Source organism: Salvelinus namaycush, chromosome 3 (assembly GCF_016432855.1).
Source record: "Salvelinus namaycush isolate Seneca chromosome 3, SaNama_1.0, whole genome shotgun sequence".
Lineage (NCBI taxonomy): Eukaryota > Metazoa > Chordata > Actinopteri > Salmoniformes > Salmonidae > Salvelinus > Salvelinus namaycush.
Window position 1 is genome coordinate 64,140,850 of NC_052309.1, and position 21,788 is coordinate 64,162,637.

Below are 21,788 nucleotides of genomic sequence, written 5' to 3' on the forward strand. Positions count from 1 at the left end.
CATACACATCTCTCTATGCATCTACATGCTACCTTCAAATTATTTGTATGTTTTATTATCACACCTTAGTGTCTTGCCTTTTTGAAATGATAGAAAAAAGAAATACCCAACAGTAGGTGTCAAAAAGTGTTCCAACTTGAACGCAATCATACCAAAAAATAGAATGTGGTAATAAAAATAGAATTTTGTGTGTGTGTGTGTGTGTGTGTGTGTGTGTGTGTGTGTGTGTGTGTGTGTGTGTGTGTGTGTGTGTGTGTGTGTGTGTGTGTGTGTGTGTGTGTGTGTCAGACCTGTGGTGAAGACATAAACAGTAGAAGGCCATCTACCACTGTTTACTGTTTGGATGTAAGACTATCTGTTTCATATTCTGAATGTCCATTTAATGATTCATGTAAACATAGATTAACTATTTCTGACCTAAAGAGTCATTGTAGTGAACAGGATTATTGTAAAGACACTCTGCAACCGCACGAATGCACGCACGCACACACACACACACACACACAGACACACACATGCACACACAGACACACAGACACACACACATGCACGCACACACACACACACCAGAATCACATAATGCCCAAACAAGAAAATCCTTGATGTTTTGCCGACAAATTTCCAAAAGCAATACATACACAGCAAAAATAATGCTGTCAGTTCTGTCTTATGTACAGTATGGGGTCCAAAGGTCAGAGGTCCAGAGGTCACTGTGATGATGAGCCAGACAGTATCATCAGATGTCTAGTGGGGATGAATGAGAGAACAAGTGTTCAACACCACCCTCTTGTCCTTCTGTCTCCCACTAGAAGACCCAGGTGACTGGGACCCACTGCTGGGTAGCAGAGACCTTCTCCAGGGCTGCCTTCAGGTTCCTGTAGCTCTCGTCCAGGTTGTCGTTGACAATGGTGAGGTCAAAGTAGTGTCCGTAGGCCGTCTGGATGCGGGTGCTCTCATCCACTGTTCTCTTCAGCTCTGAGTCCTACAGAGAACAAAGATGTTGGTTGTTCGAACTCAGAGTAACAGGAAAGGAACAGGCCCTGAACAGGCTAACAAGCCCTGAACAGGCTAACAAGCCCTGAACAGGCTAACAAGCCCTGAACAGGCTAACAAGCCAATAGGTACGAACCTGGAAGCTCAAGCATGTAGCTAGTGAGCAACATTAGGGCCTTTCAGCTTTACAGCAAGTTGTGACCTTGGGACTATAAGGTTCTATCTGCACAAAGCATAGTTCTACCTGACACTTCTGAATTATGCATGTTCAGTTATTTAGAAGACTGTAGCTATTTGAATACATAAATGATAGAATAACACTATTTTACCCAGATAAGCAATGTATTATGATCATCAGACAAATTACTGTCATCATTGAACAATGATGTGCAATTTACTTTAAGATTTCTGACAGTGTTGTTGGCAAAGACGTGTTCTGATTGGTCCGTCTTGTATTTGTTCAGGCTTGTGATTGGATAGCTCCAAGTTCAAATGGGTTTATGCAGATAGAACTTTCTGGTTGTTAAGATTTACTTTTTCAAAAATCAAACTGCACAGACAGTATGAAGAACGATCTAAAGATCTATTATATGTGACTTACACATTTTTGACTAAAATATCAGATAGAATCTTCTAGTCCCAAGGTCTCGAAGTAGTAAGTGCTACACCCCCCCCCCCCCCCCCCTCCCCACTCCCACCCCCGCAGCATTGCAGTTCTTGGCACAGCCGATGCGCCTGGCACCTACTACCACACCCCGTTCAAAAGCACTTCAATATTTCAATATCCGTGTCTAAATTGTCTCACGGCTTAAAAACCCTTCGTCTCCTCCCCTTCATCTACACAGATTAATGTGGATTTAAACAAGTGACATCAATAAGGGATCATAGGCTTCACCTGGTCAGTCTATGTCATGGAAAGAGCAGGTGTCCTTAATGTTTTGTATACTCAGTGTATAATGGCTAAACAAAGCGAGGCATGCTGGTCGTCCTGAATGAAAGACATAGTCAGTAGCTGTCACTGAGTTTTCCATACAGTCATTATCCTCTGTTTGGCTTCACCCTGGTGCTTACCGTCAGCTGCTTGGTGACAACTCCAGTCTCGATGGCCGACTGGTTCATGGCCTGAAGGACCTCAAAATCAGGGGCCTCGATGAACACCACGTAAGGCAGGAACTCAGACGTCCGCAGTACCTTCAAGGCCTGGAAGTAGTACAAAGAATACAATGTCTGTAAGAGGTACCAATGTCTTTAACTGTTAGAACCCTGAATTCACCCAGATAGGGCTCCAGATTGTGGTGCGTGGGGCCACAATGTGGCCAGTCGCTCCTACCTGAGGATTGGCGTCCAGTACACAGATGCGACCGGCCTCCACCACCTCATGGATGGAGTCCATCTTGGTGCCGTAGAGATTGCCGTCGTACTCGCCATGCTCCAGGTAGCGGCCATTCTTGATGTCTGCCTCCATCTTGCTCCGCGAGGTGAAGGCATACATCTGGTCCTCCCGCTCTCCTGACTTTGGCTTTCTGGAGGTGTCTGGAGGAGGCAAGAAGATGATCTACATTTTAGTCATTTAACAGACACTCTTATCCAGAGCAACTTGCTGGAAACTGTTTCAACAATCCCTAGTTACTGTATAAAGGTGTCCTAACACAATGAATTCAATCCAATGGATTCAATCCAAAATCAAAAAGGGCTGGCTTTAGCATGTTAGCATTTTGTTATTGTTAATTAGTTGGAAAGTTAGCGTTAGCAGCGCTCACGGGGGATGGTGGTGCCGTAGTGTTGTGGGTCAGACAGCAGCAGTTTGTTCTTCAGGCTGCGTCTGCCCACTCCCAGAGCACCAATCAGAACCAACGTCTTCCTGCGGAATGGAGGCACCTTGGCAACCTCCTCATAGATCAGCAACTCATGCCTGTCAAACTCTAAGAGAGAAAGAGAGAGAGAGAAAACAGAGACAAATTGATAGCTTTGTTTATTTGTTAACATTTCAATGTAATTTCCAGAAACACTCAGAACTATCAGAATTCAAGAAATTCCCACCTGCATTCTTAGTGGTTAGATACATCATCTTTTTCTTCTTGTTCTTTCCCGCCACTCCAGTACAAAGATTTCCTGTCACAATAACACACAATAAACAACGATGATCCCATACAAATATAATCCCATACTGTCACGGCCATCGAATGAAGGAGACCAAAGCGCAGCGTGATGAGCGTACATATTCCTTTTTATTAGGATGACGCCGACAAAAATAATAAACAATACAAAAACAACCGTGAAGCTTAAGGCTATAGTGCCACAAACAAAGACAACTTCCCACAAAGAAAGGAGGGAAAAGGGCTACCTAAGTATGGTTCCCAATCAGAGACAACGATAGACAGCTGTCCCTGATTGAGAACCATACCAGGCCAAAACATAGAAATACAATATCATAGAAAAACAAAACATTGAATGCCCACCCCAAATCACACCCTGACCAAACCAAATAAAGACATAAAAAGGCTCTCTAAGGTCAGGGCGTGACACATACAAATATAATCCCATACAAACATGACTCCATACAAACTCCATTTATCCACATTCATCCACAGGTATTCACATGGTTTTCTTATTAATCGTCCATTTGATTTTACACTAGGGGGCAGTATATAACAATACCAAGTAGAAGTCATTGCTCCAAAAAGTTGGAAACATTCCAAAATGGACCTGTTGCTTTCCCACCCGGACCCGATATCCATAAATCGTATTTTTTTAATATCAATACCCATTCCGAACGGACCCGAGGACAACTAGACCCACTCATTATAGACCTGGTCGGATCCTGACCCGATCTGAGTAAGGGAATCAGCAGAAAAGGGAAGTTTATAACCTATGTTATTAACCAGAGCTGATAAAGCACGAGGGAGAGGAGGGAGAGGTGCAGAGGAGGGAGAGGTGCCGCTCTAGCAGGTGTGTGGGGGGGGGGGGGGGGGGGGGGTGTTACTGTGAGCGAGTGGCACAGGGAGGACGGAGGGAAAGACGAGAGACAGCAACCAACCAAGCCGACTTGCTGTCATAGCTAGGTTATTTACCATCCATTATAATTAAGTAGTACCTGTCTTGACTGCATCAAACCGGGAGAAGCTAGTTAAGCTAGCTGGCTAGGCTAATTGAGGCTGCATGAGCTTTCTCGTCCTACAGTTGGAAATAACAACTCCATCAGAATATGAAGTAGCAGCCTAAATGTTGGCTCATGGTTGTTGTAGCCTATCCTGCTCCTTTCACTTTTAATTCCCTCTTCCATTGATTAGATATCGCATATCTCTTTCCACGGAGGCTCTATGACGCTTTGATGGTTTATGATTGACCAACAACAAGCTACACGTGCCACTATCGTGAAAAGAGCAAGCAGTGTAAATTATACAATTGATCTCTCTCTACTGTAGCATTTGCCTTTCGGATATGTACGGGTCCTTTCGGACAAGTCAGTTAAGATTAAACATAGCCGAGACCCCTGACAATCATATCAGACCCGTGACATTATTTAGAATTCTGAATCCAGACCCAATCGGGTCCCGGATCGGTTCTCTGTATTCGGGTACAGGTGGATCTATGAAGACCTCTAATGCCCAGCACAACATCATTCCCCTCTACATAATAAGCTACACATCAAGGATCTGACGATCTGGCTCATATTTAAAGCTGTCTGTTCATTTGTGAGGAGTGAGAGACAGACAGACAGTAAGTGTTATGATGCGTTAATAAGGTGGGCTGCACTGGTAGGGTTGCTGGGTGACTGAATGACTGCCACACCGGCAGTTATGAGTCATGACCACAGTAAAATTTCATTTGACCATTCAGTCACAGTAATCTCCTTTTATGTACTTTAGTCATGCTTTGGTTGTACCCAACATGATTGTGCCGTTACACAATGCATAGCCTGCCGCATATTATGCATGGCAGAAAACAAATGAAACAAAACTGATAAAGCTAGCACAAAGGGCCTGTTTCAAATCATCGTTTTATGCTCAACATAGCCGCTTCACACGCGCACTCGCTCTGCAATGGGAAACTATCCTTTCTATATCATTGAGGTCTATTATATTCTTCTTACCGTAAAATCGGATAAAATAAAACTCGCTCTGTAATGGGAAAAATATCCGTTCTATTTTATTGAGTTCTATTATATTCTTCTTACTATAAAATCGTGTTAAAATAAAATAATAGAATGGGACTTATAAGCATATCTTGTCAGCTAAATGAACAAGCCTGCAGCCTATGGCATGGAGCACAGCCAGATAACATACAGTAGGCCAACTCATATTCTGTTCTTCTGAAAATACATTTTCATTTGATAACGTTTCCTTAGACCTGACTAAGATAAATCATGGATTTATTGTGATGATGTATAATACATTGATTTATAATACTTAAAAAAAAATGTAGAAGTTCCAAAGGCAAACATCACTGGCTTGTACGCGTGGAGACCTGGCGATACTAAACGTGTTTATGTTAATTAACGGTCGATTACCGCGAGACCGGCAGTCTTTTGCACGGCAATAACCGTCTGGCATAATGTCATGACTGCCACAGCCCTGTGCACTGGTCCTACCTGCGGGGGCCAGCTCCACGTCTCGCTTGACAAAGGCTTTTCTCTTCTCCTCTAGCAGCTGACTGGGGATCAGCCCAGCACTGCCTCCCTCCACACAACGACGAGCCTGACAGATCCACAGGATGATTCTCTCATCAGTACTTAGACCCACCAGCATGCACACCGTGTACCGATAGGCACAAGTAGACACATACGGAGGCTGATAGTATTGACAACAGAAGCAATACACAAAACAATTTGTGTTACATAGAGTACAGTACATGGCAAAATAATCCCTATGGACCCACCTGCCACCAGTTGAGGTCATCCTGATTGACGATCTGCAGGATGTCACCTGTGTAGAACTTAAGCCCTGCCTCTTTACACGGGATCAGGTTGTCATTGGCCGGGTCGTAGTCATAGTGACACTTCACAAACACCTGTGGGGAACAGGATGTAGATACATACAGATGGTTACGAGTCTGTTACTGTTGGATAGTGTTGAACATTTCGTGCCAAATTCAAAAGGAGAAGCTCGATTCGTCACACTTCTAACTTGCAAAGTTTACATTTGTTAATCGAAGTGGAAGTTTTCCTCTAGAGCATGCAGTATGTGCATTCAGAGTATACAGCTGTATACAGTATTCCAGCGGATCAATGCCCTTATCAACAAGAATGCATAAAAACAAACCACTTTCTACAATCCTCAGTTGAAATACGTTACTGTAAATATCAACACATCCTCAGCAGCCATAACACCCTTCTGCTGACAACTGGTATGTACTTTCAGACTATCTTCCCATCCCTATTTTTTCCACAGCCTACCAGCCACGGAACGAGTGAAGATAAAAGGAAAGAAATCCTCCCAAAATACATACTGTAAGGGAATACTCAGCTCACTCAGCCTGGTGGTATCCATGACAACCAGCCGGGGTAGGGGTTGAGTTCTTGCAGACTGGTGCCTTGGTACTTTATTGTTCACTCTGGTACTTTGTTGTTAACTCTGGTACATATTGTTCACTCTGGTACTTTATTGTTAACTCTGGTACATATTGTTCACTCTGGTACTTTATTGTTCACTCTGGTACTTTATTGTTCACTCTGGTACTATATTGTTCACTCTGGTACTTTATTGTTCACTCTGGTACTTTATTGTTCACTCTGGTACTTTGTTGTTAACTCTGGTACATATTGTTCACTCTGGTACTTTATTGTTAACTCTGGTACATATTGTTCACTCTGGTACATATTGTTCACTCTGGTACTTTATTGTTCACTCTGGTACTTTATTGTTCACTCTGGTACTTTATTGTTCACTCTGGTACTTTATTGTTCACTCTGGTACTTTATTGTTCACTCTGGTACTTTATTGTTCACTCTGGTACTTTATTGTTCACTCTGGTACTTTATTGTTCACTCTGGTACTTTATTGTTCACTCTGGTACATATTGTTCACTCTGGTACTTTATTGTTCACTCTGGTACTTTATTGTTCACTCTGGTACTTTATTGTTAACTCTGGTACTTTATTGTTCACTCTGGTACATATTGTTCACTCTGGTACTTTATTGTTCACTCTGGTACTTTATTGTTCACTCTGGTACTTTATTGTTAACTCTGGTACATTATTGTTCACTCTGGTACTTTATTGTTAACTCTGGTACATATTGTTCACTCTGGTACATATTGTTCACTCTGGTACTTTATTGTTCACTCTGGTACTTTATTGTTCACTCTGGTACTTTATTGTTCACTCTGGTACTTTATTGTTAACTCTGGTACATTATTGTTCACTCTGGTACTTTATTGTTAACTCTGGTACTTTATTGTTCACTCTGGTACATATTGTTCACTCTGGTACTTTATTGTTCACTCTGGTACTTTATTGTTCACTCTGGTACTTTATTGTTCACTCTGGTACTTTATTGTTAACTCTGGTACATTATTGTTAACTCTGGTACTTTATTGTTCACTCTGGTACTATATTGTTCACTCTGGTACTTTATTGTTCACTCTGGTACTTTATTGTTCACTCTGGTACTTTATTGTTAACTCTGGTACATATTGTTCACTCTGGTACTTTATTGTTCACTCTGGTACTTTATTGTTAACTCTGGTACTTTATTGTTAACTCTGGTACATATTGTTCACTCTGGTACTTTATTGTTCACTCTGGTACATATTGTTCACTCTGGTACTTTATTGTTCACTCTGGTACTTTATTGTTAACTCTGGTACTTTATTGTTAACTCTGGTACATATTGTTCACTCTGGTACTTTATTGTTCACTCTGGTACATATTGTTCACTCTGGTACTTTATTGTTCACTCTGGTACTATATTGTTAACTCTTACCTGTCCTGGCGCGTGGCCCTCCTGATAGCTAGGGAGGATCTTGAGCACCACGCTGCCGCTGGCATCCTGCAGGATCTCCTGCAGAACCCTCGGGTCCTCACCCACCTCCTTCCCGTTCACCTCCTTGATGATGTCACCCGCATGAAGGAGTCCCTGCTGGTCGATCATCCCTCCGTGGAGGATCCTGGCAATCACCAGCTCCCCCGCCTCCACACGGAAAGTCACGCCCTGAACAGGTTCAAAACATATAAACTAATGAGGATGTGTGGCATGGGGGTGTTGCTACTTTGGCACAAACTCTCTCCTCTCTTAATTGTCCTTCTACAATGTCCTATCTGTTCAATAAAATATCTAAAATGACGAAATAATGGTAATTCCCTCTTTTGAAAAAAGGACGTGGATGAGGATACACTACGGCTACAATTATACACCATGGTTAAAACCACTAGCCTGTTTGTGATTCAGCCAAAGAAGGAAGAGTTGACTAAAACACCTAAACTATGGGTGCCATGCTATCTATAACAGATAGGTGATAGACAAAGAGCAAGGCGGTACTAACCAAGTGTTCACCAGCCACTTTGCGGATGCCCACCATCCGGACGGCATCTGGTGGCACGGGCTGGTTGCTGACAGGGAGCTCCATGTAGGCACAGGGGCTGGGGGGAGGGGTGTCACACACCTGGGACGCCACAGAGTCATGGGTCTCCAGCAGTGACTGGGAACCAGTCGACAGAGAGAGAACATTAAATTGACAGCAGACTGAGGCTACAAGAAATACTTTCACAGGACTAAATAGTGGAGTATGTGATGAAGGACTTTTCTTCTCTGCATGTCTAGGTAGGTGTATGCGTGCATTGATGTCCACATGAGTGTGTAGTTTAATGGGTGTGGGTGTGTGTGCACACTATGTGTGCTTCTGTGTGAGTACCTGAAAGTGGGGTTCGTTGAGGATGCGCGTGAGCTCTGCTGCGCTGTTGCTTTGGTGTGTGAAGGGACTCAGCTCTCTGAGGATCTCCTCGACCAGCTCTACGTTGTTGTCCCTCACTGCCTCCAACCTGGTCTCTTCCAGACTCTCTGGCTCCTACGGGACATTTTTTTTAATTATTATATATATTTTTTTAATTGAACATTTTTTTAACTAGGCAAGTCAGTTAAGAACAAATTTTTATTTACAATGACGGCCTACCAAAAGGCAAAAGGCCTCATGCGGGGAGGGGGGCTGGGATTAAAAATACAAATTCAATAAAAATATAGGACAAAACACACATCACAACAAGAGAGACACCACAACACTAAAAGGAGACACAAGGAGACATAAGGAGACACACACACACCTATACTTTTATTTGAATACATATTTGAAATACAAATGTATACTTATTAAAGACATGCTCTGGAACTTTTTTTTTTTTTTTTTTTTTTTTTTTAAATCTCCCGCTTTGGGCTGGATGTGTCAATGTGCAGTTCATGCATGCATAATCTATGAGCAGAATTACTGTTTTACCTCAATAAGCTACGAAATCCCTAGTTTGAAAGCGACTGTTTTTCTGGAAGCTGTGCTGCGACATTTTTCCTATATTTTCTCCCACGTGGGTCAGCCCCCTAACAATTTGAGTTCTAGCCAATGTTCTTCAGCCCCTCACCATTTGAATGACAGCTAGCAAAATGCACACACAATTTTCAGAACTACTGGCTATAAAGTATTTAAAAGTACTGGAGAATCTCTTTAAGATGGAAATAAGTATGCTTCAGAATGGTTTTGGGTACTTTAAAAATAGTAAGTACACATACTTCGCACCTTAAAATATATATCAAAATCTTTCAATTACATTTTTTGTACTTTTTTTTAGTTCTCTGTGACTTTTATCTGATTAATTAAGTATTTTTCATCAAAGTAGAGTGGAAGCCATTAATATTTCACAGAAGCTCCAAGATCCGCCCAAAATGTCCTTATTAAGAAAGCCTGGCTGACTGACTGACTTTCCCTTTGTAGTTCATTCACAGAGGGAATTGAGTTCAAAGTCAGCTGATCATGTCTTTAATGTAAAAGCAGATGTTAGAAAGTAATTCTTCAGAGAATTACTGGACATTAACAACTGAAGGGATGGGCCAGACACGACCCTGAGGTCTGGGACTGAGTGGCATCTGGCACCAGCCAGGAATTTAGGCTTCTAGCCCAGTGGTTGTCATAAGAGCAGATTTAGGATCACCCTATCCTTCCTTAAATGTAAACTTACTATGAAGAGGGATTAAGCAAATCTGTACTGGGATCAACACTTAAGGGCAATGTGACCCACCTACACAGAGTATATGGGCCTCACTGCCAGACCAAAACTGTAATTTAAACTCTTTGGTAATCATGCCACCTGGTGGACTAGGAGTGCACATACACCTTATATCTGGTTCATTGACAAACTGTGCTTATAGGCAAATCAATGTCAGGCCTCCATTAGGAGTGCTATTTTTAGTCTGGGCTGTCACTTCTCATTTCCCCTGTAGGGGAGAGCCTGTGTGTGTGTGTGTGCGTGCGTGGGTGCATGCAAGAGAGAAAAGAGAGAAGAGAGAGAGAAACTTATAAGAAATCCCGCTACGCCCTCCGACAAACCATCAAACAGGCAAAGTGTCAATACAGGACTAAGATCAAATCGTACAACACCGGCTCCGAAGCTCGTTGGATGTGGCAGGGCTTGCAAACTATTACAAAATACAAAGGGAAGCACAGCCGAGAGCTTCCCAGTGACACGAGCCTACCAGACGAGCTAAATAATTTCTAAGCTCGCTTCGAGGCAAGTAACACTGAAACATGCATGAAAGCATCAGCTGTTCTGGACGACTGTGTGATCACGCTCTCCGCAGCCGATGTGAGTAAGACCTTTAAACAGGTCAACATTCACAAGTCCGCAGGGCCAGACGGATTACCAGGACGTGTACTCTGAGGATGCGCTGACCAACTGGCAAGTGTCTTCACTGACAATTTCAACCTCTCCCTGTCTGAGTCTGTAATACCAACATGTTTCAAGCAGACCACCATAGTCCCTGTGCCCAAGAACACTAAGGTAACCTGCCTAAATGACTACCGACCCGTAGCACTCACATTTGTAGCCATGAAATGCATTGAAAGGCTGGTCATAGCTCACATCAACACCATTATCCCAGAAACCCTAGACCCACTCCAATTTGCATACCACCCCAACAGATCCACAGATGATGCAATCTCTACTGCACTCCTCACTGCCCTTTCACACCTTGACAAAAGGAACACTTATGTGAGAATGCCATTCATTGACTACAGCTCAGCATTCAACACCATTCAACACAATAGTGCCCTCAAAGCTTATCACTAAGCTAAGGACCCTGGGACTAAACACCTCCCTCTGCAACTGGATCCTGGACATCCTGACGGGCCACCTCCAGGTGGTAAGGGTAGGCAACAACATATCCGCCAAAGGTGATCCTCAACGAGAGGGCCCCTCAGGGATGCATGCTCAGTCCCCTCCTGTACTCCCTGTTCACTTATGACTGCACGGCCAGGCACGACTCCAACACCATCATTAAGTTTGCCGATGACACAACAGTGGTAGGACAGATCACCGACAACGATGAGACAGCCTATAGAGAGGAAGACAGAGACCTGACCTTGTGGTACAAGGACAACAACCTCTCCCTCAACGTGATCAAGACAAAGGAGATGATTGTGGACTACATGAAAAGGAGGACCGAGCACGCCCCCATTCTCATCGACGGGGCTGTAGTGAAGCAGAATGAGAGCTTCAAGTTCCTTGGCGTCCACATCACCAACAAATGAACATGGTCCAAGCACACCAAGAGGGAAAGAGGGAAAGACAAAACCTATTCCCCCTCAGGAGACTGAAAAGATTTGGCATGGTCCTCAGATCCTCAAAAGGTTTTACAGCTGCACCATCGAGAGCATCCTGACTGGTTTCATCACTGCCTGGTATGGCAACAGCTCGGCCTCTGACCGCAAGGCACTACAGAGGGTAGTGCGTATAGCCCAGTACATCACTGAAGCCAATCTTCCTGCCATCCAGGACCTCTATACCAGGCGGTGTCAGAAGAAGGCCCTAAAAGTTGTCAAAGACTCCAGCCACCCTAGTCATAGACTGTTCTCTTTGCTACCGCACGGCAATCAGTACCGGAGCGCCAAGTCTAGGTCCAAGAGGCTTCTAAACAGCTTCTACTCCTATGCCATAAGACTCCAGAACATCTAATCAAATGGCTACCCAGACTATTTGCATTACCCCCACCCTCTCTTCTACGCTGCTGCTACTCTCTGTTATTATCTATGCATAGTCACTTTAATTTCTCTACCTACATGTACATATTACCTCAATTACCTCGACACCGGTGCCCCCGCACATTGACTCTATACAGATACCATCTGTTTATAGCCCCGCTATTGTTATTTTACTGCTGCTCTTTAATTATTTGTTATTTTTATCTCTTACTTTTTGGGGTATTTTCTTAAAACTGCATTGTTGGTTAAGGGCTTGTAAGTAAGCATTTCACTGTAAGGTCTACACCTGTTGTATTCGGCGCACGTGACAAATACAATTTGATTTGATTGGAGAGAGAGAGCGAGAGAGATTCCTCCCATCAGCTGACATCAAAGCGGTCCAGTAGCAGTCATTAGTGCTGAGGCATGACAGTTCCACATCCTCAGATGTCGACTAGCTTGAGATCATATTACCCTCTTCATCAGTCCTCCTTGACACAACAGAGTACATCATTTAAATAGTTACATTCACTGGCCCCAACTAATCATGAATAAATGAATAACAAAATGATCAAGACCTGTTGTGCTTTAAAAAAAAATGATATGTGTCTTAGTAGCCTTTGTTCCAGAACATCCCCCTGTATTTCCAGTAACAGTACCCAGACACTTCCCCTTTAATCACTGAGCAAGACTTCAATTAAAAGGTGCACGACCCTTCTCTTTGGGGATCATTAATTATACAAAAAGCTAAACACTCCATTTATTTCCTAAGCAATTGAATGATTCCCCTTTCTGTCTCCTTTGTTCACAGCCGTGGTTTCCACTTCCCCTCAGCCATGTAGAGTGTTGTAATGACTTACAGCTCTCGCTGCTATTTTCATTTGGTAATAAATCCTTGAACGGATTTTGGAAAGGTTGATCCGTCTCACCTTTTTTAAAATACAAGTCGGCAGAAGGCGGGTACCAGTTGCAATTACATGCTGTGATGCCTCTCACGAGTGTCAGTTCACATGGCATTGTCTCTGTTGCCATACAGGGTTGTGAGTTTGTGAAGGCTTGAATGTGTTATAGCTTCTGGGAACGTGCAGTGTCTTTTTGGCACTGGAATTTCTTGGTTTTAGGACTGTGGGCCTTATTCAATCACTCTCTCTGGTTTGTGTGTGTGTGTGTGTGTGTGTGTGTGTGTGTGTGTGTGTGTGTGTGTGTGTGTGTGTGTGTGTGTGTGTGTGTGTGTGTGTGTGTGTGTGTGTGTGTGTGTGTGTGTGTGTGTGTGTGTGTGTGTGTGTGTGTGTGTGTGTGTGTGTGTGTGTGTGTGTGTGTGTGTGTGTGTGTAACCCTACATACTAAACCTACATATTTCACCTTTCTCTGACTCACTACGAGGCTCTCTGTAGGCCTGTGTGTGAATACATCCTGCCATGTTTGAATGTGTGTGTACTAGGTCTCTCTCTTTCTCACCACGGGGCTGTCTATGATGCCCTTGAGGAAGATGAGGTCCAGGTCATTGGCGGTGGTGGAGCTGTTGCTGTCACTCAGGGTATCCAGGACCTGGGGGGGTGCCGCTATACAAAGAGACACAGAAACACAATTACAGATTCAGAGGAACGAGTTACACCCAGCTTCACACAGCGACACAGAAACACAGATACAGATTCAGAGGAACGAGTTACACCCAGCTTCACTACATAGGACTGAGTTCAGGACTGACCCTTGCAAAGAGGAAAGACTCGCCCTTTTGCGAAGGCAAGTCAAACTTAAAGTCAACGTTTTGGAGGAGTTATCACATTTCTACAGCTAAGGTTCAGGAGGTTTTCCAGACCATGTGATCTAAGCGGACCATGTGATCTAGTTGTGGGCCCCACAAATACTGTAAGAACCTTGAATGGATCATCAGTTTTAGCTTTATCTCATAAAACCTTCAGCATGCAGCTAAATGTATAAAGTAAACTATTGTTTTACAGACTTTCAATTCAATTTACACCCCAGTCAGCAAGCTCCCCAAGTTAAACAAGATTTTGATCTGTATGCTGCCTCTGCATTTCTGCACCAAGCTATGAGTGACTAAGCTATGAGTGACTAAGCTATGAGTGACTAAGCTATGAGTAACTAAGCTATGAGTGACAAAGCTATGAGTGACTAACAATGAGTGGCTCAGCTACAGTATGAGTGACTAAGCTATGAGTGACTAACAATGTCATATATCTATATGACATTAGCATGTCGTTAGCATGCCACTCTCCAGTAAAGGATATAAGGACTTTAAAAGTATATATACAGTATCAGTCAAAAGTTTGGACACACGTACTCATTCAAGGGTTTTTCTTTATTTTTTACTATATTCTACATTGTAGAATAATAGTGAAGACACCAAAACTATGAAATAACACATGGAATCATGTAGTAACCAAAGAAGTGTTAAACAAATCAAAATGTATTTTAGATTTTAGATTCTTCAAAGTAGCCACTGTGGCGGATGAATCAGAATTAGTTGGGTAACATAGATAAGATGTTTTATTTGCATAATATGCTTATGTGAGATACTTGTCATTAGAATGTATCCCTTTGGGCTATAGTGTTGGCAGGTGCACTTTCCCTTCTCAGCTAGGGCTCAGTCACTTGGGGCCCAGAGAGGGGAGAGGTCAGGCTTGTCTTTCACATGTCCCTGGTGCTATGCAGAATATCAGAAAGGGAAGAGGACAGAATGGAACATTGTCTTCTTATGTGAATGTGTCTTTACCTATTCTTAAACCATGTGAAGGGATGGCGTGATTAATGGGGAACCAATTACTTGTCTCCCTGTCTGTACGCCAGTCACTCCCTCCTTTTCCCATTGGGGGGAGGTGTATGGCAGTGTCTGGAACCATTGTATGTCCCCTCTGATGTTGCACTTATCTTGAGATAGTATATGACCTAGAGGCTCACTCCCCTCAGTGAGCTTGTCCAGGAGTGGGGTTTACTTGAGATGGGAGTATCTAGAGTTGACAATTGATATATGCCATTGGATGAGTTGGTGTTTTGTACTATGAAGTACCAGGAACGAGATTAGAACCTCGTCTTCGAGACCAAACTGAACGATAATTTATAGCGAATGCTATCTGGCGTGGATCTTTGCTATAAAAGATCTCAGTTGCCATTATGTTGACAATCTCAACTATTCATTAGAGATAGTGAATTGTTGAAAGTCAAATGCTATTGCAAAGCTTAATTATTATTAAAGGTGTAGTTTAAGTATAACTCTGACTGGTGTTGGAAGTTTGTCTCTCTCTCTCTCTCTTTGGTAGTACAGAAATTAATCAACCACACCACCCTTTGCCTTGATTACAGCTCTGCACACTCTTAGCATTCTCTCAACCAGGTTCACTTGGAGTGCTTTTCCAACAGTCTTGAAGAAGTTCCAACATGAGGTGAACACTTGTTGGCTGCTTTTTCTTCACTCTGCAGTCCAACTCATCCCAAACCATCTCAATTGGGTTGAGATCGGGTGAATGTGGAGGCCAGGTCATCTGATGCAGCACTCCATCACTCTCCTTCTTGGTCAAATAGCACTTACACAGCCTGGATGTGTGTTGGGTCATTGTCCTGTTGAAAAAAAAAATGATAGGCCCACTAAGCACAAACCAGATGGGATGGCATATCGCTTGTTAAGTGTGCCTTGAATTCTAAATAAATCACTGACAGTGTCACCAGCAAAGCACACCCACACCATCATACCTCCTCCTCCATGCTTCACTGTGGGAACCACACATGCAGAGATCATCCATTCACCTACTCTGCGTCTCACAAAGACACGGTGGTTGGAACCAAAAATCTCAAACTCATCAGACCAAAGGACAGATTCCAGCGGTCTAATGGAAATTGCTTGTGTTTCTTGGCCAAAGCAAGTATCTTCTTATTATTGGTGCCCTTAACTTCTTATGGCTGCAGGGGCAGTATTGAGTAGCTTGGATGAAAGGTGCACAGAGGTGCCCAGAGTAAACAGCCTGCTCCTCAGTCATAGTTGCTAATATATGCACATTATTATTAGTATTGGATAGAAAACACTCTGAAGTTTCTAAAACTGTTTGAATTATGTCTGTGAGTATAACAGAACTCATATGGCAGGCAAAAACCTGAGAAGTTCCACTTCCTGTTTGGATTTTGTCTGAGGCTGCTAGATTTTCAACCAAGCTCCCAATGAAATTACAGCGAGATATGGATGAGTTTCCACTTCCTACGGCTTCCACTAGATGTCAACAGTCAATAGAACTTTGTCTGATGACTCTAATGTGAAGGGGGGCCGAAGTAGACAGGAATGAGTAATCACTGCTATGAGGTGACCACGCATTGAACACACGCGTTCACGTGAGAGGCAGCTCCGTTCCCTCGCTCAACTGAAGTCAATGTAATTCTCCGGTTGGAACGTTATTCAAGATATATGTTAAGTAGTGGTTTCTTTGCAGAAATTCGACCATGAAGGCCTGATTCCCGCAGTCTCCTCTGAACAGTTGATGTTGAGATATGTTTGTTACTTGAACTCTGTGAAGTATTTATTTGGGCTGCAATTTCTGAGGCTGGTAACTCTAATGAACTTATTCTGTAGCAGAGGTAACTCTTTGCTTATTTGAGTGATTCTTGCCATGAAATGGACTTGGTCTTTTACCAAATAGGGCTATCTGCTGTGTACCACCCCTGATTGTGTAACAATTTTCCTCCTCTTCCGACGAGGAGTATGAAGGATCGGACCAATACGCAGCGTGTTAAGTGTCCATGATAGTTTAATAAAACTGAACACGACAAAATACAAAAATAAAAAAGTGAATGATAACGAAAACCGAAACAGTCCTGAAATGTGAAACTAACACGTGAAACAATCACCCACAACACACAATGGAAAACAGGCTACCTAGATATGGCTCCCAATCAGAGACAACGATAAACAGCTGCCTCTGATTGGGAACCACACCAGGCCAAACACATAGAAAAACAACAACCTAGAAAAAAGAACATAGACTGCCCACCCTAACTCACGCCCTGACCAAACTAAAATAGAGACCCAAAAACGGAACTAAGGTCAGGACGTGACAGATTGGCTCAAACGCATTAAGAAGGAAAGAAATTAAAGAAATTAACTTTTAACAAGGCACACCTATTAATTGAAATTCATTCCAATTGACTACCTCATGAAACTGGTTTAGAGAATGCCAAGAGTGTGCAAAGCTGGCATCATGGCAAATGGTGGCTACTTTGAAAAATCTTTAATATAATATATATTTGGATTTATTTAACACTTTTTTGGTTACTATGTGATTCCATATGCGATATTTCATAGTTTTTATGTCTTTACTATTATTCCACAATGTAGAAAATAGTACAAATAAAGAAAAACCCTTGAATGAGTATAGTTAGTCACAATCAATTGCCTGTATACTATAATGTCATAGTATCTCATATATAGTCTGCCCAAGATCTCAGTTGACCATCTTTTGCTATTGATTAAAAACAGTCCATTTTGTGGTATCGCTCTCACAGCGAAAATAAACATGCTCATACAGCATCTTTTCTCTATATCACTGCTGGGTAGCATTTGTGTATCTTAAAGGGGCAATCAGCAGTTGAAACAATAATAAAGTGTTTTCCAACCACTGTTTCAGTAAAAAGCTGAGGGGATGAGGCTGGAGAAATGTAATCACTCTGAAATTCACAGACAGAGCTATGGATGCAAGGACTGACCATCCATGATGTCAACATTATCATGTTAACCATGCTTAGAGGCTCCACGGTGTTTGTTTACATTTACTTTGTTTAAAAAACTTTGGAGTAAAACAAGCTTATTTTGGCTTCTGATGGGGTACGGCATTTGAACTATGCTCATGAGGCGTTTATAAGTTATATTCTTCAAGAATCAATGGGTACGTATCATTCATTTATAAGTCAACAAATGGATGCAGCAACTCTAGATTGCCCTTTAATGTAAAGTGTGACCCAAGACGCCCTCCACCACAGCCCAAAACGTATGCAGAAAAGATGGCGGCAGCTATCTGGACAAGCAGTGAAAAATGGGTCTACTTCCAGGAAGTAACAGTGTCAGTTCAATCTCCATTTAGGGGCCACATTATTTGGCTTCATTAAAGTAGACCTTTTCTGGCTGCGGCAGTGAGAAACTGTCAATCTTAATGGCTGTGTGGTGTGTTTATGGATGTGGGTGTCATATAGAATGTGCGACGGCCCCATTTATCAGAGCTACAGAGAAAGGTAATGGGTTGGGTAAGGGAGGAGAGGAGGAAGAGGGGGATAGAGGAAGGAAAGGAGGGATGGAGGGAGGAAAGTAGGGAATGGAGGAAGGAAAGGGAGGGAGAGGAAAACAAAACTCACCAGGCTCTGTGCCAGTCGACGCCACAGGCATGTTGAGGCTTTAGTCAAACTGTGTCAGCTGCCGGCGGAGAGGAGAGGAAGAGAGAGAGAGAGCGATCTAGAGAGAAAGATAGAGGGGGGCAACATTAATAAACATTTCGTTTAATCAAAAATTCATTTGTATTGAGAGTGTTCCCTCATGTGAGCCAGAACAGACATCCATTTTGAATGCAGTCATCAGAGCTAAAATGTATGGTAGAGGCCTTCACGGATCTAAAAAATTGGACCCGCTCCGAAATGGACCTGGGGCTTTCCCATCCGGAACCGATATGCATAAATTAATTTAAAAAATATAAAACTTGTTACGAACAGACCCGAGGACAACTAGACCCGTTCCGTATAGACCTGGTCAGATCCAGACCCGGTCCGATTTGATCCATTTTAAAGCTACTTAATTAACCTGAGCTGATAAAGCACGAGGGAGAGGAGGTAGAGAGAGGGGCAGGGGCCGTGCTGTGTGTGTAGGTTACTGCAATTTCTCTCTCTCTCTCTCTCTAAAGTAGTAGTCGCGTTACGATCTGTATGGGTTCTTCTGGACACGCCAGTTAAAATTACACATAACTGAGACCCGACAATCATATCAGATCCAACCTGTGACATTATTTACAATTCTCGATCCGACCGTGTATTCGGCTACAAGTGGATCCATGAAGAGCTCTAATGTACAGTAACGATACACATTTACACCAGCATAGAATCCAACAGGTGCATACTGGCATTTTTCTTAGAATAATATTCACCAGTAGGGAGTGCTGTTTTCCCATCAGCAGATTATATTCAAGTTTGAATGATGGACTACCAATAAGCACTGATGTTTTCCTTGATTTATATACACTGAGTGCACAATACATTAGGAACACCTTCCTAACATTGAGTTGCTCCCCGTTTTGCCCTCAGAACAGCCTCAATTCGTCGGGGCATGGACTCTGCAAAGTGTTGAAGGCCTTCCACAGGGATGCTGGCCGATGCTGACTCCAAGCTTCCCACAGTTGTGTCAAGTTGGCTGGATGTCCTTTGGGTGGTGGACCATTCTTGATACACACGGGAAACTGTTGAGAGTAAAAATCCCAGCAGTGTTGCAGTTCTGGCACCTACTAACATACCCCGTTCAAAGGCACTTAAATATTTTGTCTTGCCCATATTTTTGCACCTGAGCTAGAGGTCTTCACGAATCTACCTGTACCCGAATACCCGAGGCCTGATCCGGGAACCGAGCAGGTACCTTGTTGTTGGCCAATCATAAGTCATCAAAGCGGCAATAGGCTACAGTCATAGAGCCTCCATGTTGGGAAAAAGTTAGGAGATAGCTAGCTTAACGTTAACTAGCTCAACTAACTTCTCCCGGTTTGATGCAGTCATATCATATTTGATGATAAATAACCTAGTTATGGCAGCTATTAGTCTACTATAGCGCACATTGGCTTGGTTGGTTGCTGTCTCTCGTCTCTCCCTCCCTGCTCCCGTTTCACTTGCTCACACAGTACGGCCAATCTCCCGCCTGCTAGAGCAGCACCTCTCTCTCCCTCCTCTCTCACACCCTTTATCAGCTCTGGTTAATTATGTAGCTTTCCTCGGATCAAATTGGACCGGGTCTGGATCCAACCAAGTCTATACAAAACGGGTCTAGTTGTCCTTGGGTCCGTTCAGAATGGATATCTATATAAAACATGTTTAATTTATGCATATCGGGCTCGGGTGGGAAAGGCCCAGTTCCATTTTGGAACGTGAAGACCTCTAATCTAAGCCTTCGTTTCGGATTTCTTCTAACCCTTCGACGGTGTACGGGTGTCGATTCTCACAGGACAATGTAAGGAGACATGAACAAGAGAGAAAGGCCTCCTTCGTCACAGACAGAGTGGGCATCTGGTATAGCTAATCCATTGTATCCATGACAACAGGCTCAATGTATGGTAAGAATGGGGAGGTGGGGGCAATAAAGGAGAACAAAAAGAGAGAGCAGAGCCCCCACTCCAGCACCACCCCACCAAAACACTGTCTCACCCCCCGAAGAGAAGAGCTAGTAAAAACCATGCTCAGAGGTTCTGTATATGTCGAATGCTGAAAGGAGATGGTTTAAGAGAGAGCGTGATACATAGAAAGAGAGAGAGAGAGAGAGAAAGTGAGAGTGCGACAAAAAGTGGGAAGAAACCAGACAAAGAAGGAGAGGGAGACAGAGAGTGAGAGAGACAAAAGGGAGACTGAAAGGGAGGGAAGACAGACAGAGAGAGAAAGAGAGACAGAGAGTGTGCGATTGAGACATACAATGAGAGTTAGACAGCAAGACGAGAGAGTGCATGAGAGAGACAGAAAGGGAGCGAGAGTAAAATTAAAGGAGCAGAATAAAGAGCAGAAAATTCTACTTAAGCAAACAATAATAAGAGCCTGAGGCGGCAGACAGACACATCAGGCAGAGAAATGTACTCTACCAACACACCCAAGAAGCCATTTTGCTGCTTCACAGTGTTTTGATCACTTCTGCTAGACAGATATCGGCCAGATTCCCCTCATTTACAGACTCTTCTGAGTCAGTGGTTGTTTGTTCAGGACCAAAACAACTCATGTTACTGGGCAACAAGACCCAGTAAGTCATGAGGAGGAGAATAGCATCCACACGAATGACTCACGTAGATTACACCTGCTTCTACCATTACTACAGTTATTACACTTCTGTATTGGATATTTATTTGTTTAATCTGTTATTAAATATATGTATACTTTTTTCTTTACTATTATAGGTACTATTCTTATTCTTGTCGCTGTTGTTTCATAATAGTTATGTGTGTCGCTTCACTTTGGCAACGTTTACTTTTTCATTCAAGCCACTGAAGCATTTTGCAGTTTCGTTTGTAATCATCAATGCCGTGATTACCAGGTGTGTTTCTGTGTTGGTTCTGGACTGAAACAAAAGCCAGCATGACCTGTGAGTCCCCGTGACCAGAACTGACAAGCAATGCCCCAGTAGTAAGTAGGCAGTAAACTTGATAGAAACAGTTGCCATGGAGAGGCCTCCGCTCACATTACGCTGTTGGGATGGTCACCGTTGTCATAGTGACATGCCTTTTGCGCAAACCGATGTGACGTTAGAGGAGCCACACACACACATAAGACAATAAATGCAGGATACATAAATGATCAAATGTAACAATGAAGCACAGGTTAGAGTAGGCTCCTGTTTGAACGGTCGAAGCCTGTAGGGACTCCTACTGTAGGGAAAATAACACACCACAACACATCCACCTCCTATAACT

The 21,788-nt window shown here is 43.0% G+C and overlaps 1 protein-coding gene across 1 annotated transcript; it reads right to left on the reverse strand.

Annotated features, from left to right (window-relative positions):
- Positions 1 to 805: 805 nt before the first annotated feature.
- On the reverse strand, positions 806 to 18,532 carry LOC120034721 (MAGUK p55 subfamily member 2-like). The gene is made up of 12 exons (XM_038981327.1): positions 18,502 to 18,532; positions 13,609 to 13,712; positions 8,845 to 8,997; positions 8,476 to 8,631; positions 7,917 to 8,144; positions 5,872 to 6,003; positions 5,585 to 5,690; positions 3,034 to 3,105; positions 2,754 to 2,915; positions 2,324 to 2,526; positions 2,065 to 2,193; positions 806 to 982 (listed from the first exon to the last, which is right to left on the reverse strand). The coding sequence occupies exons 1-12, from the start codon at positions 18,530 to 18,532 to the stop codon at positions 806 to 808; spliced, it is 1,653 nt and encodes a 550-aa protein (XP_038837255.1).
- Between the last annotated feature and the right edge of the window lie 3,256 nt (positions 18,533 to 21,788).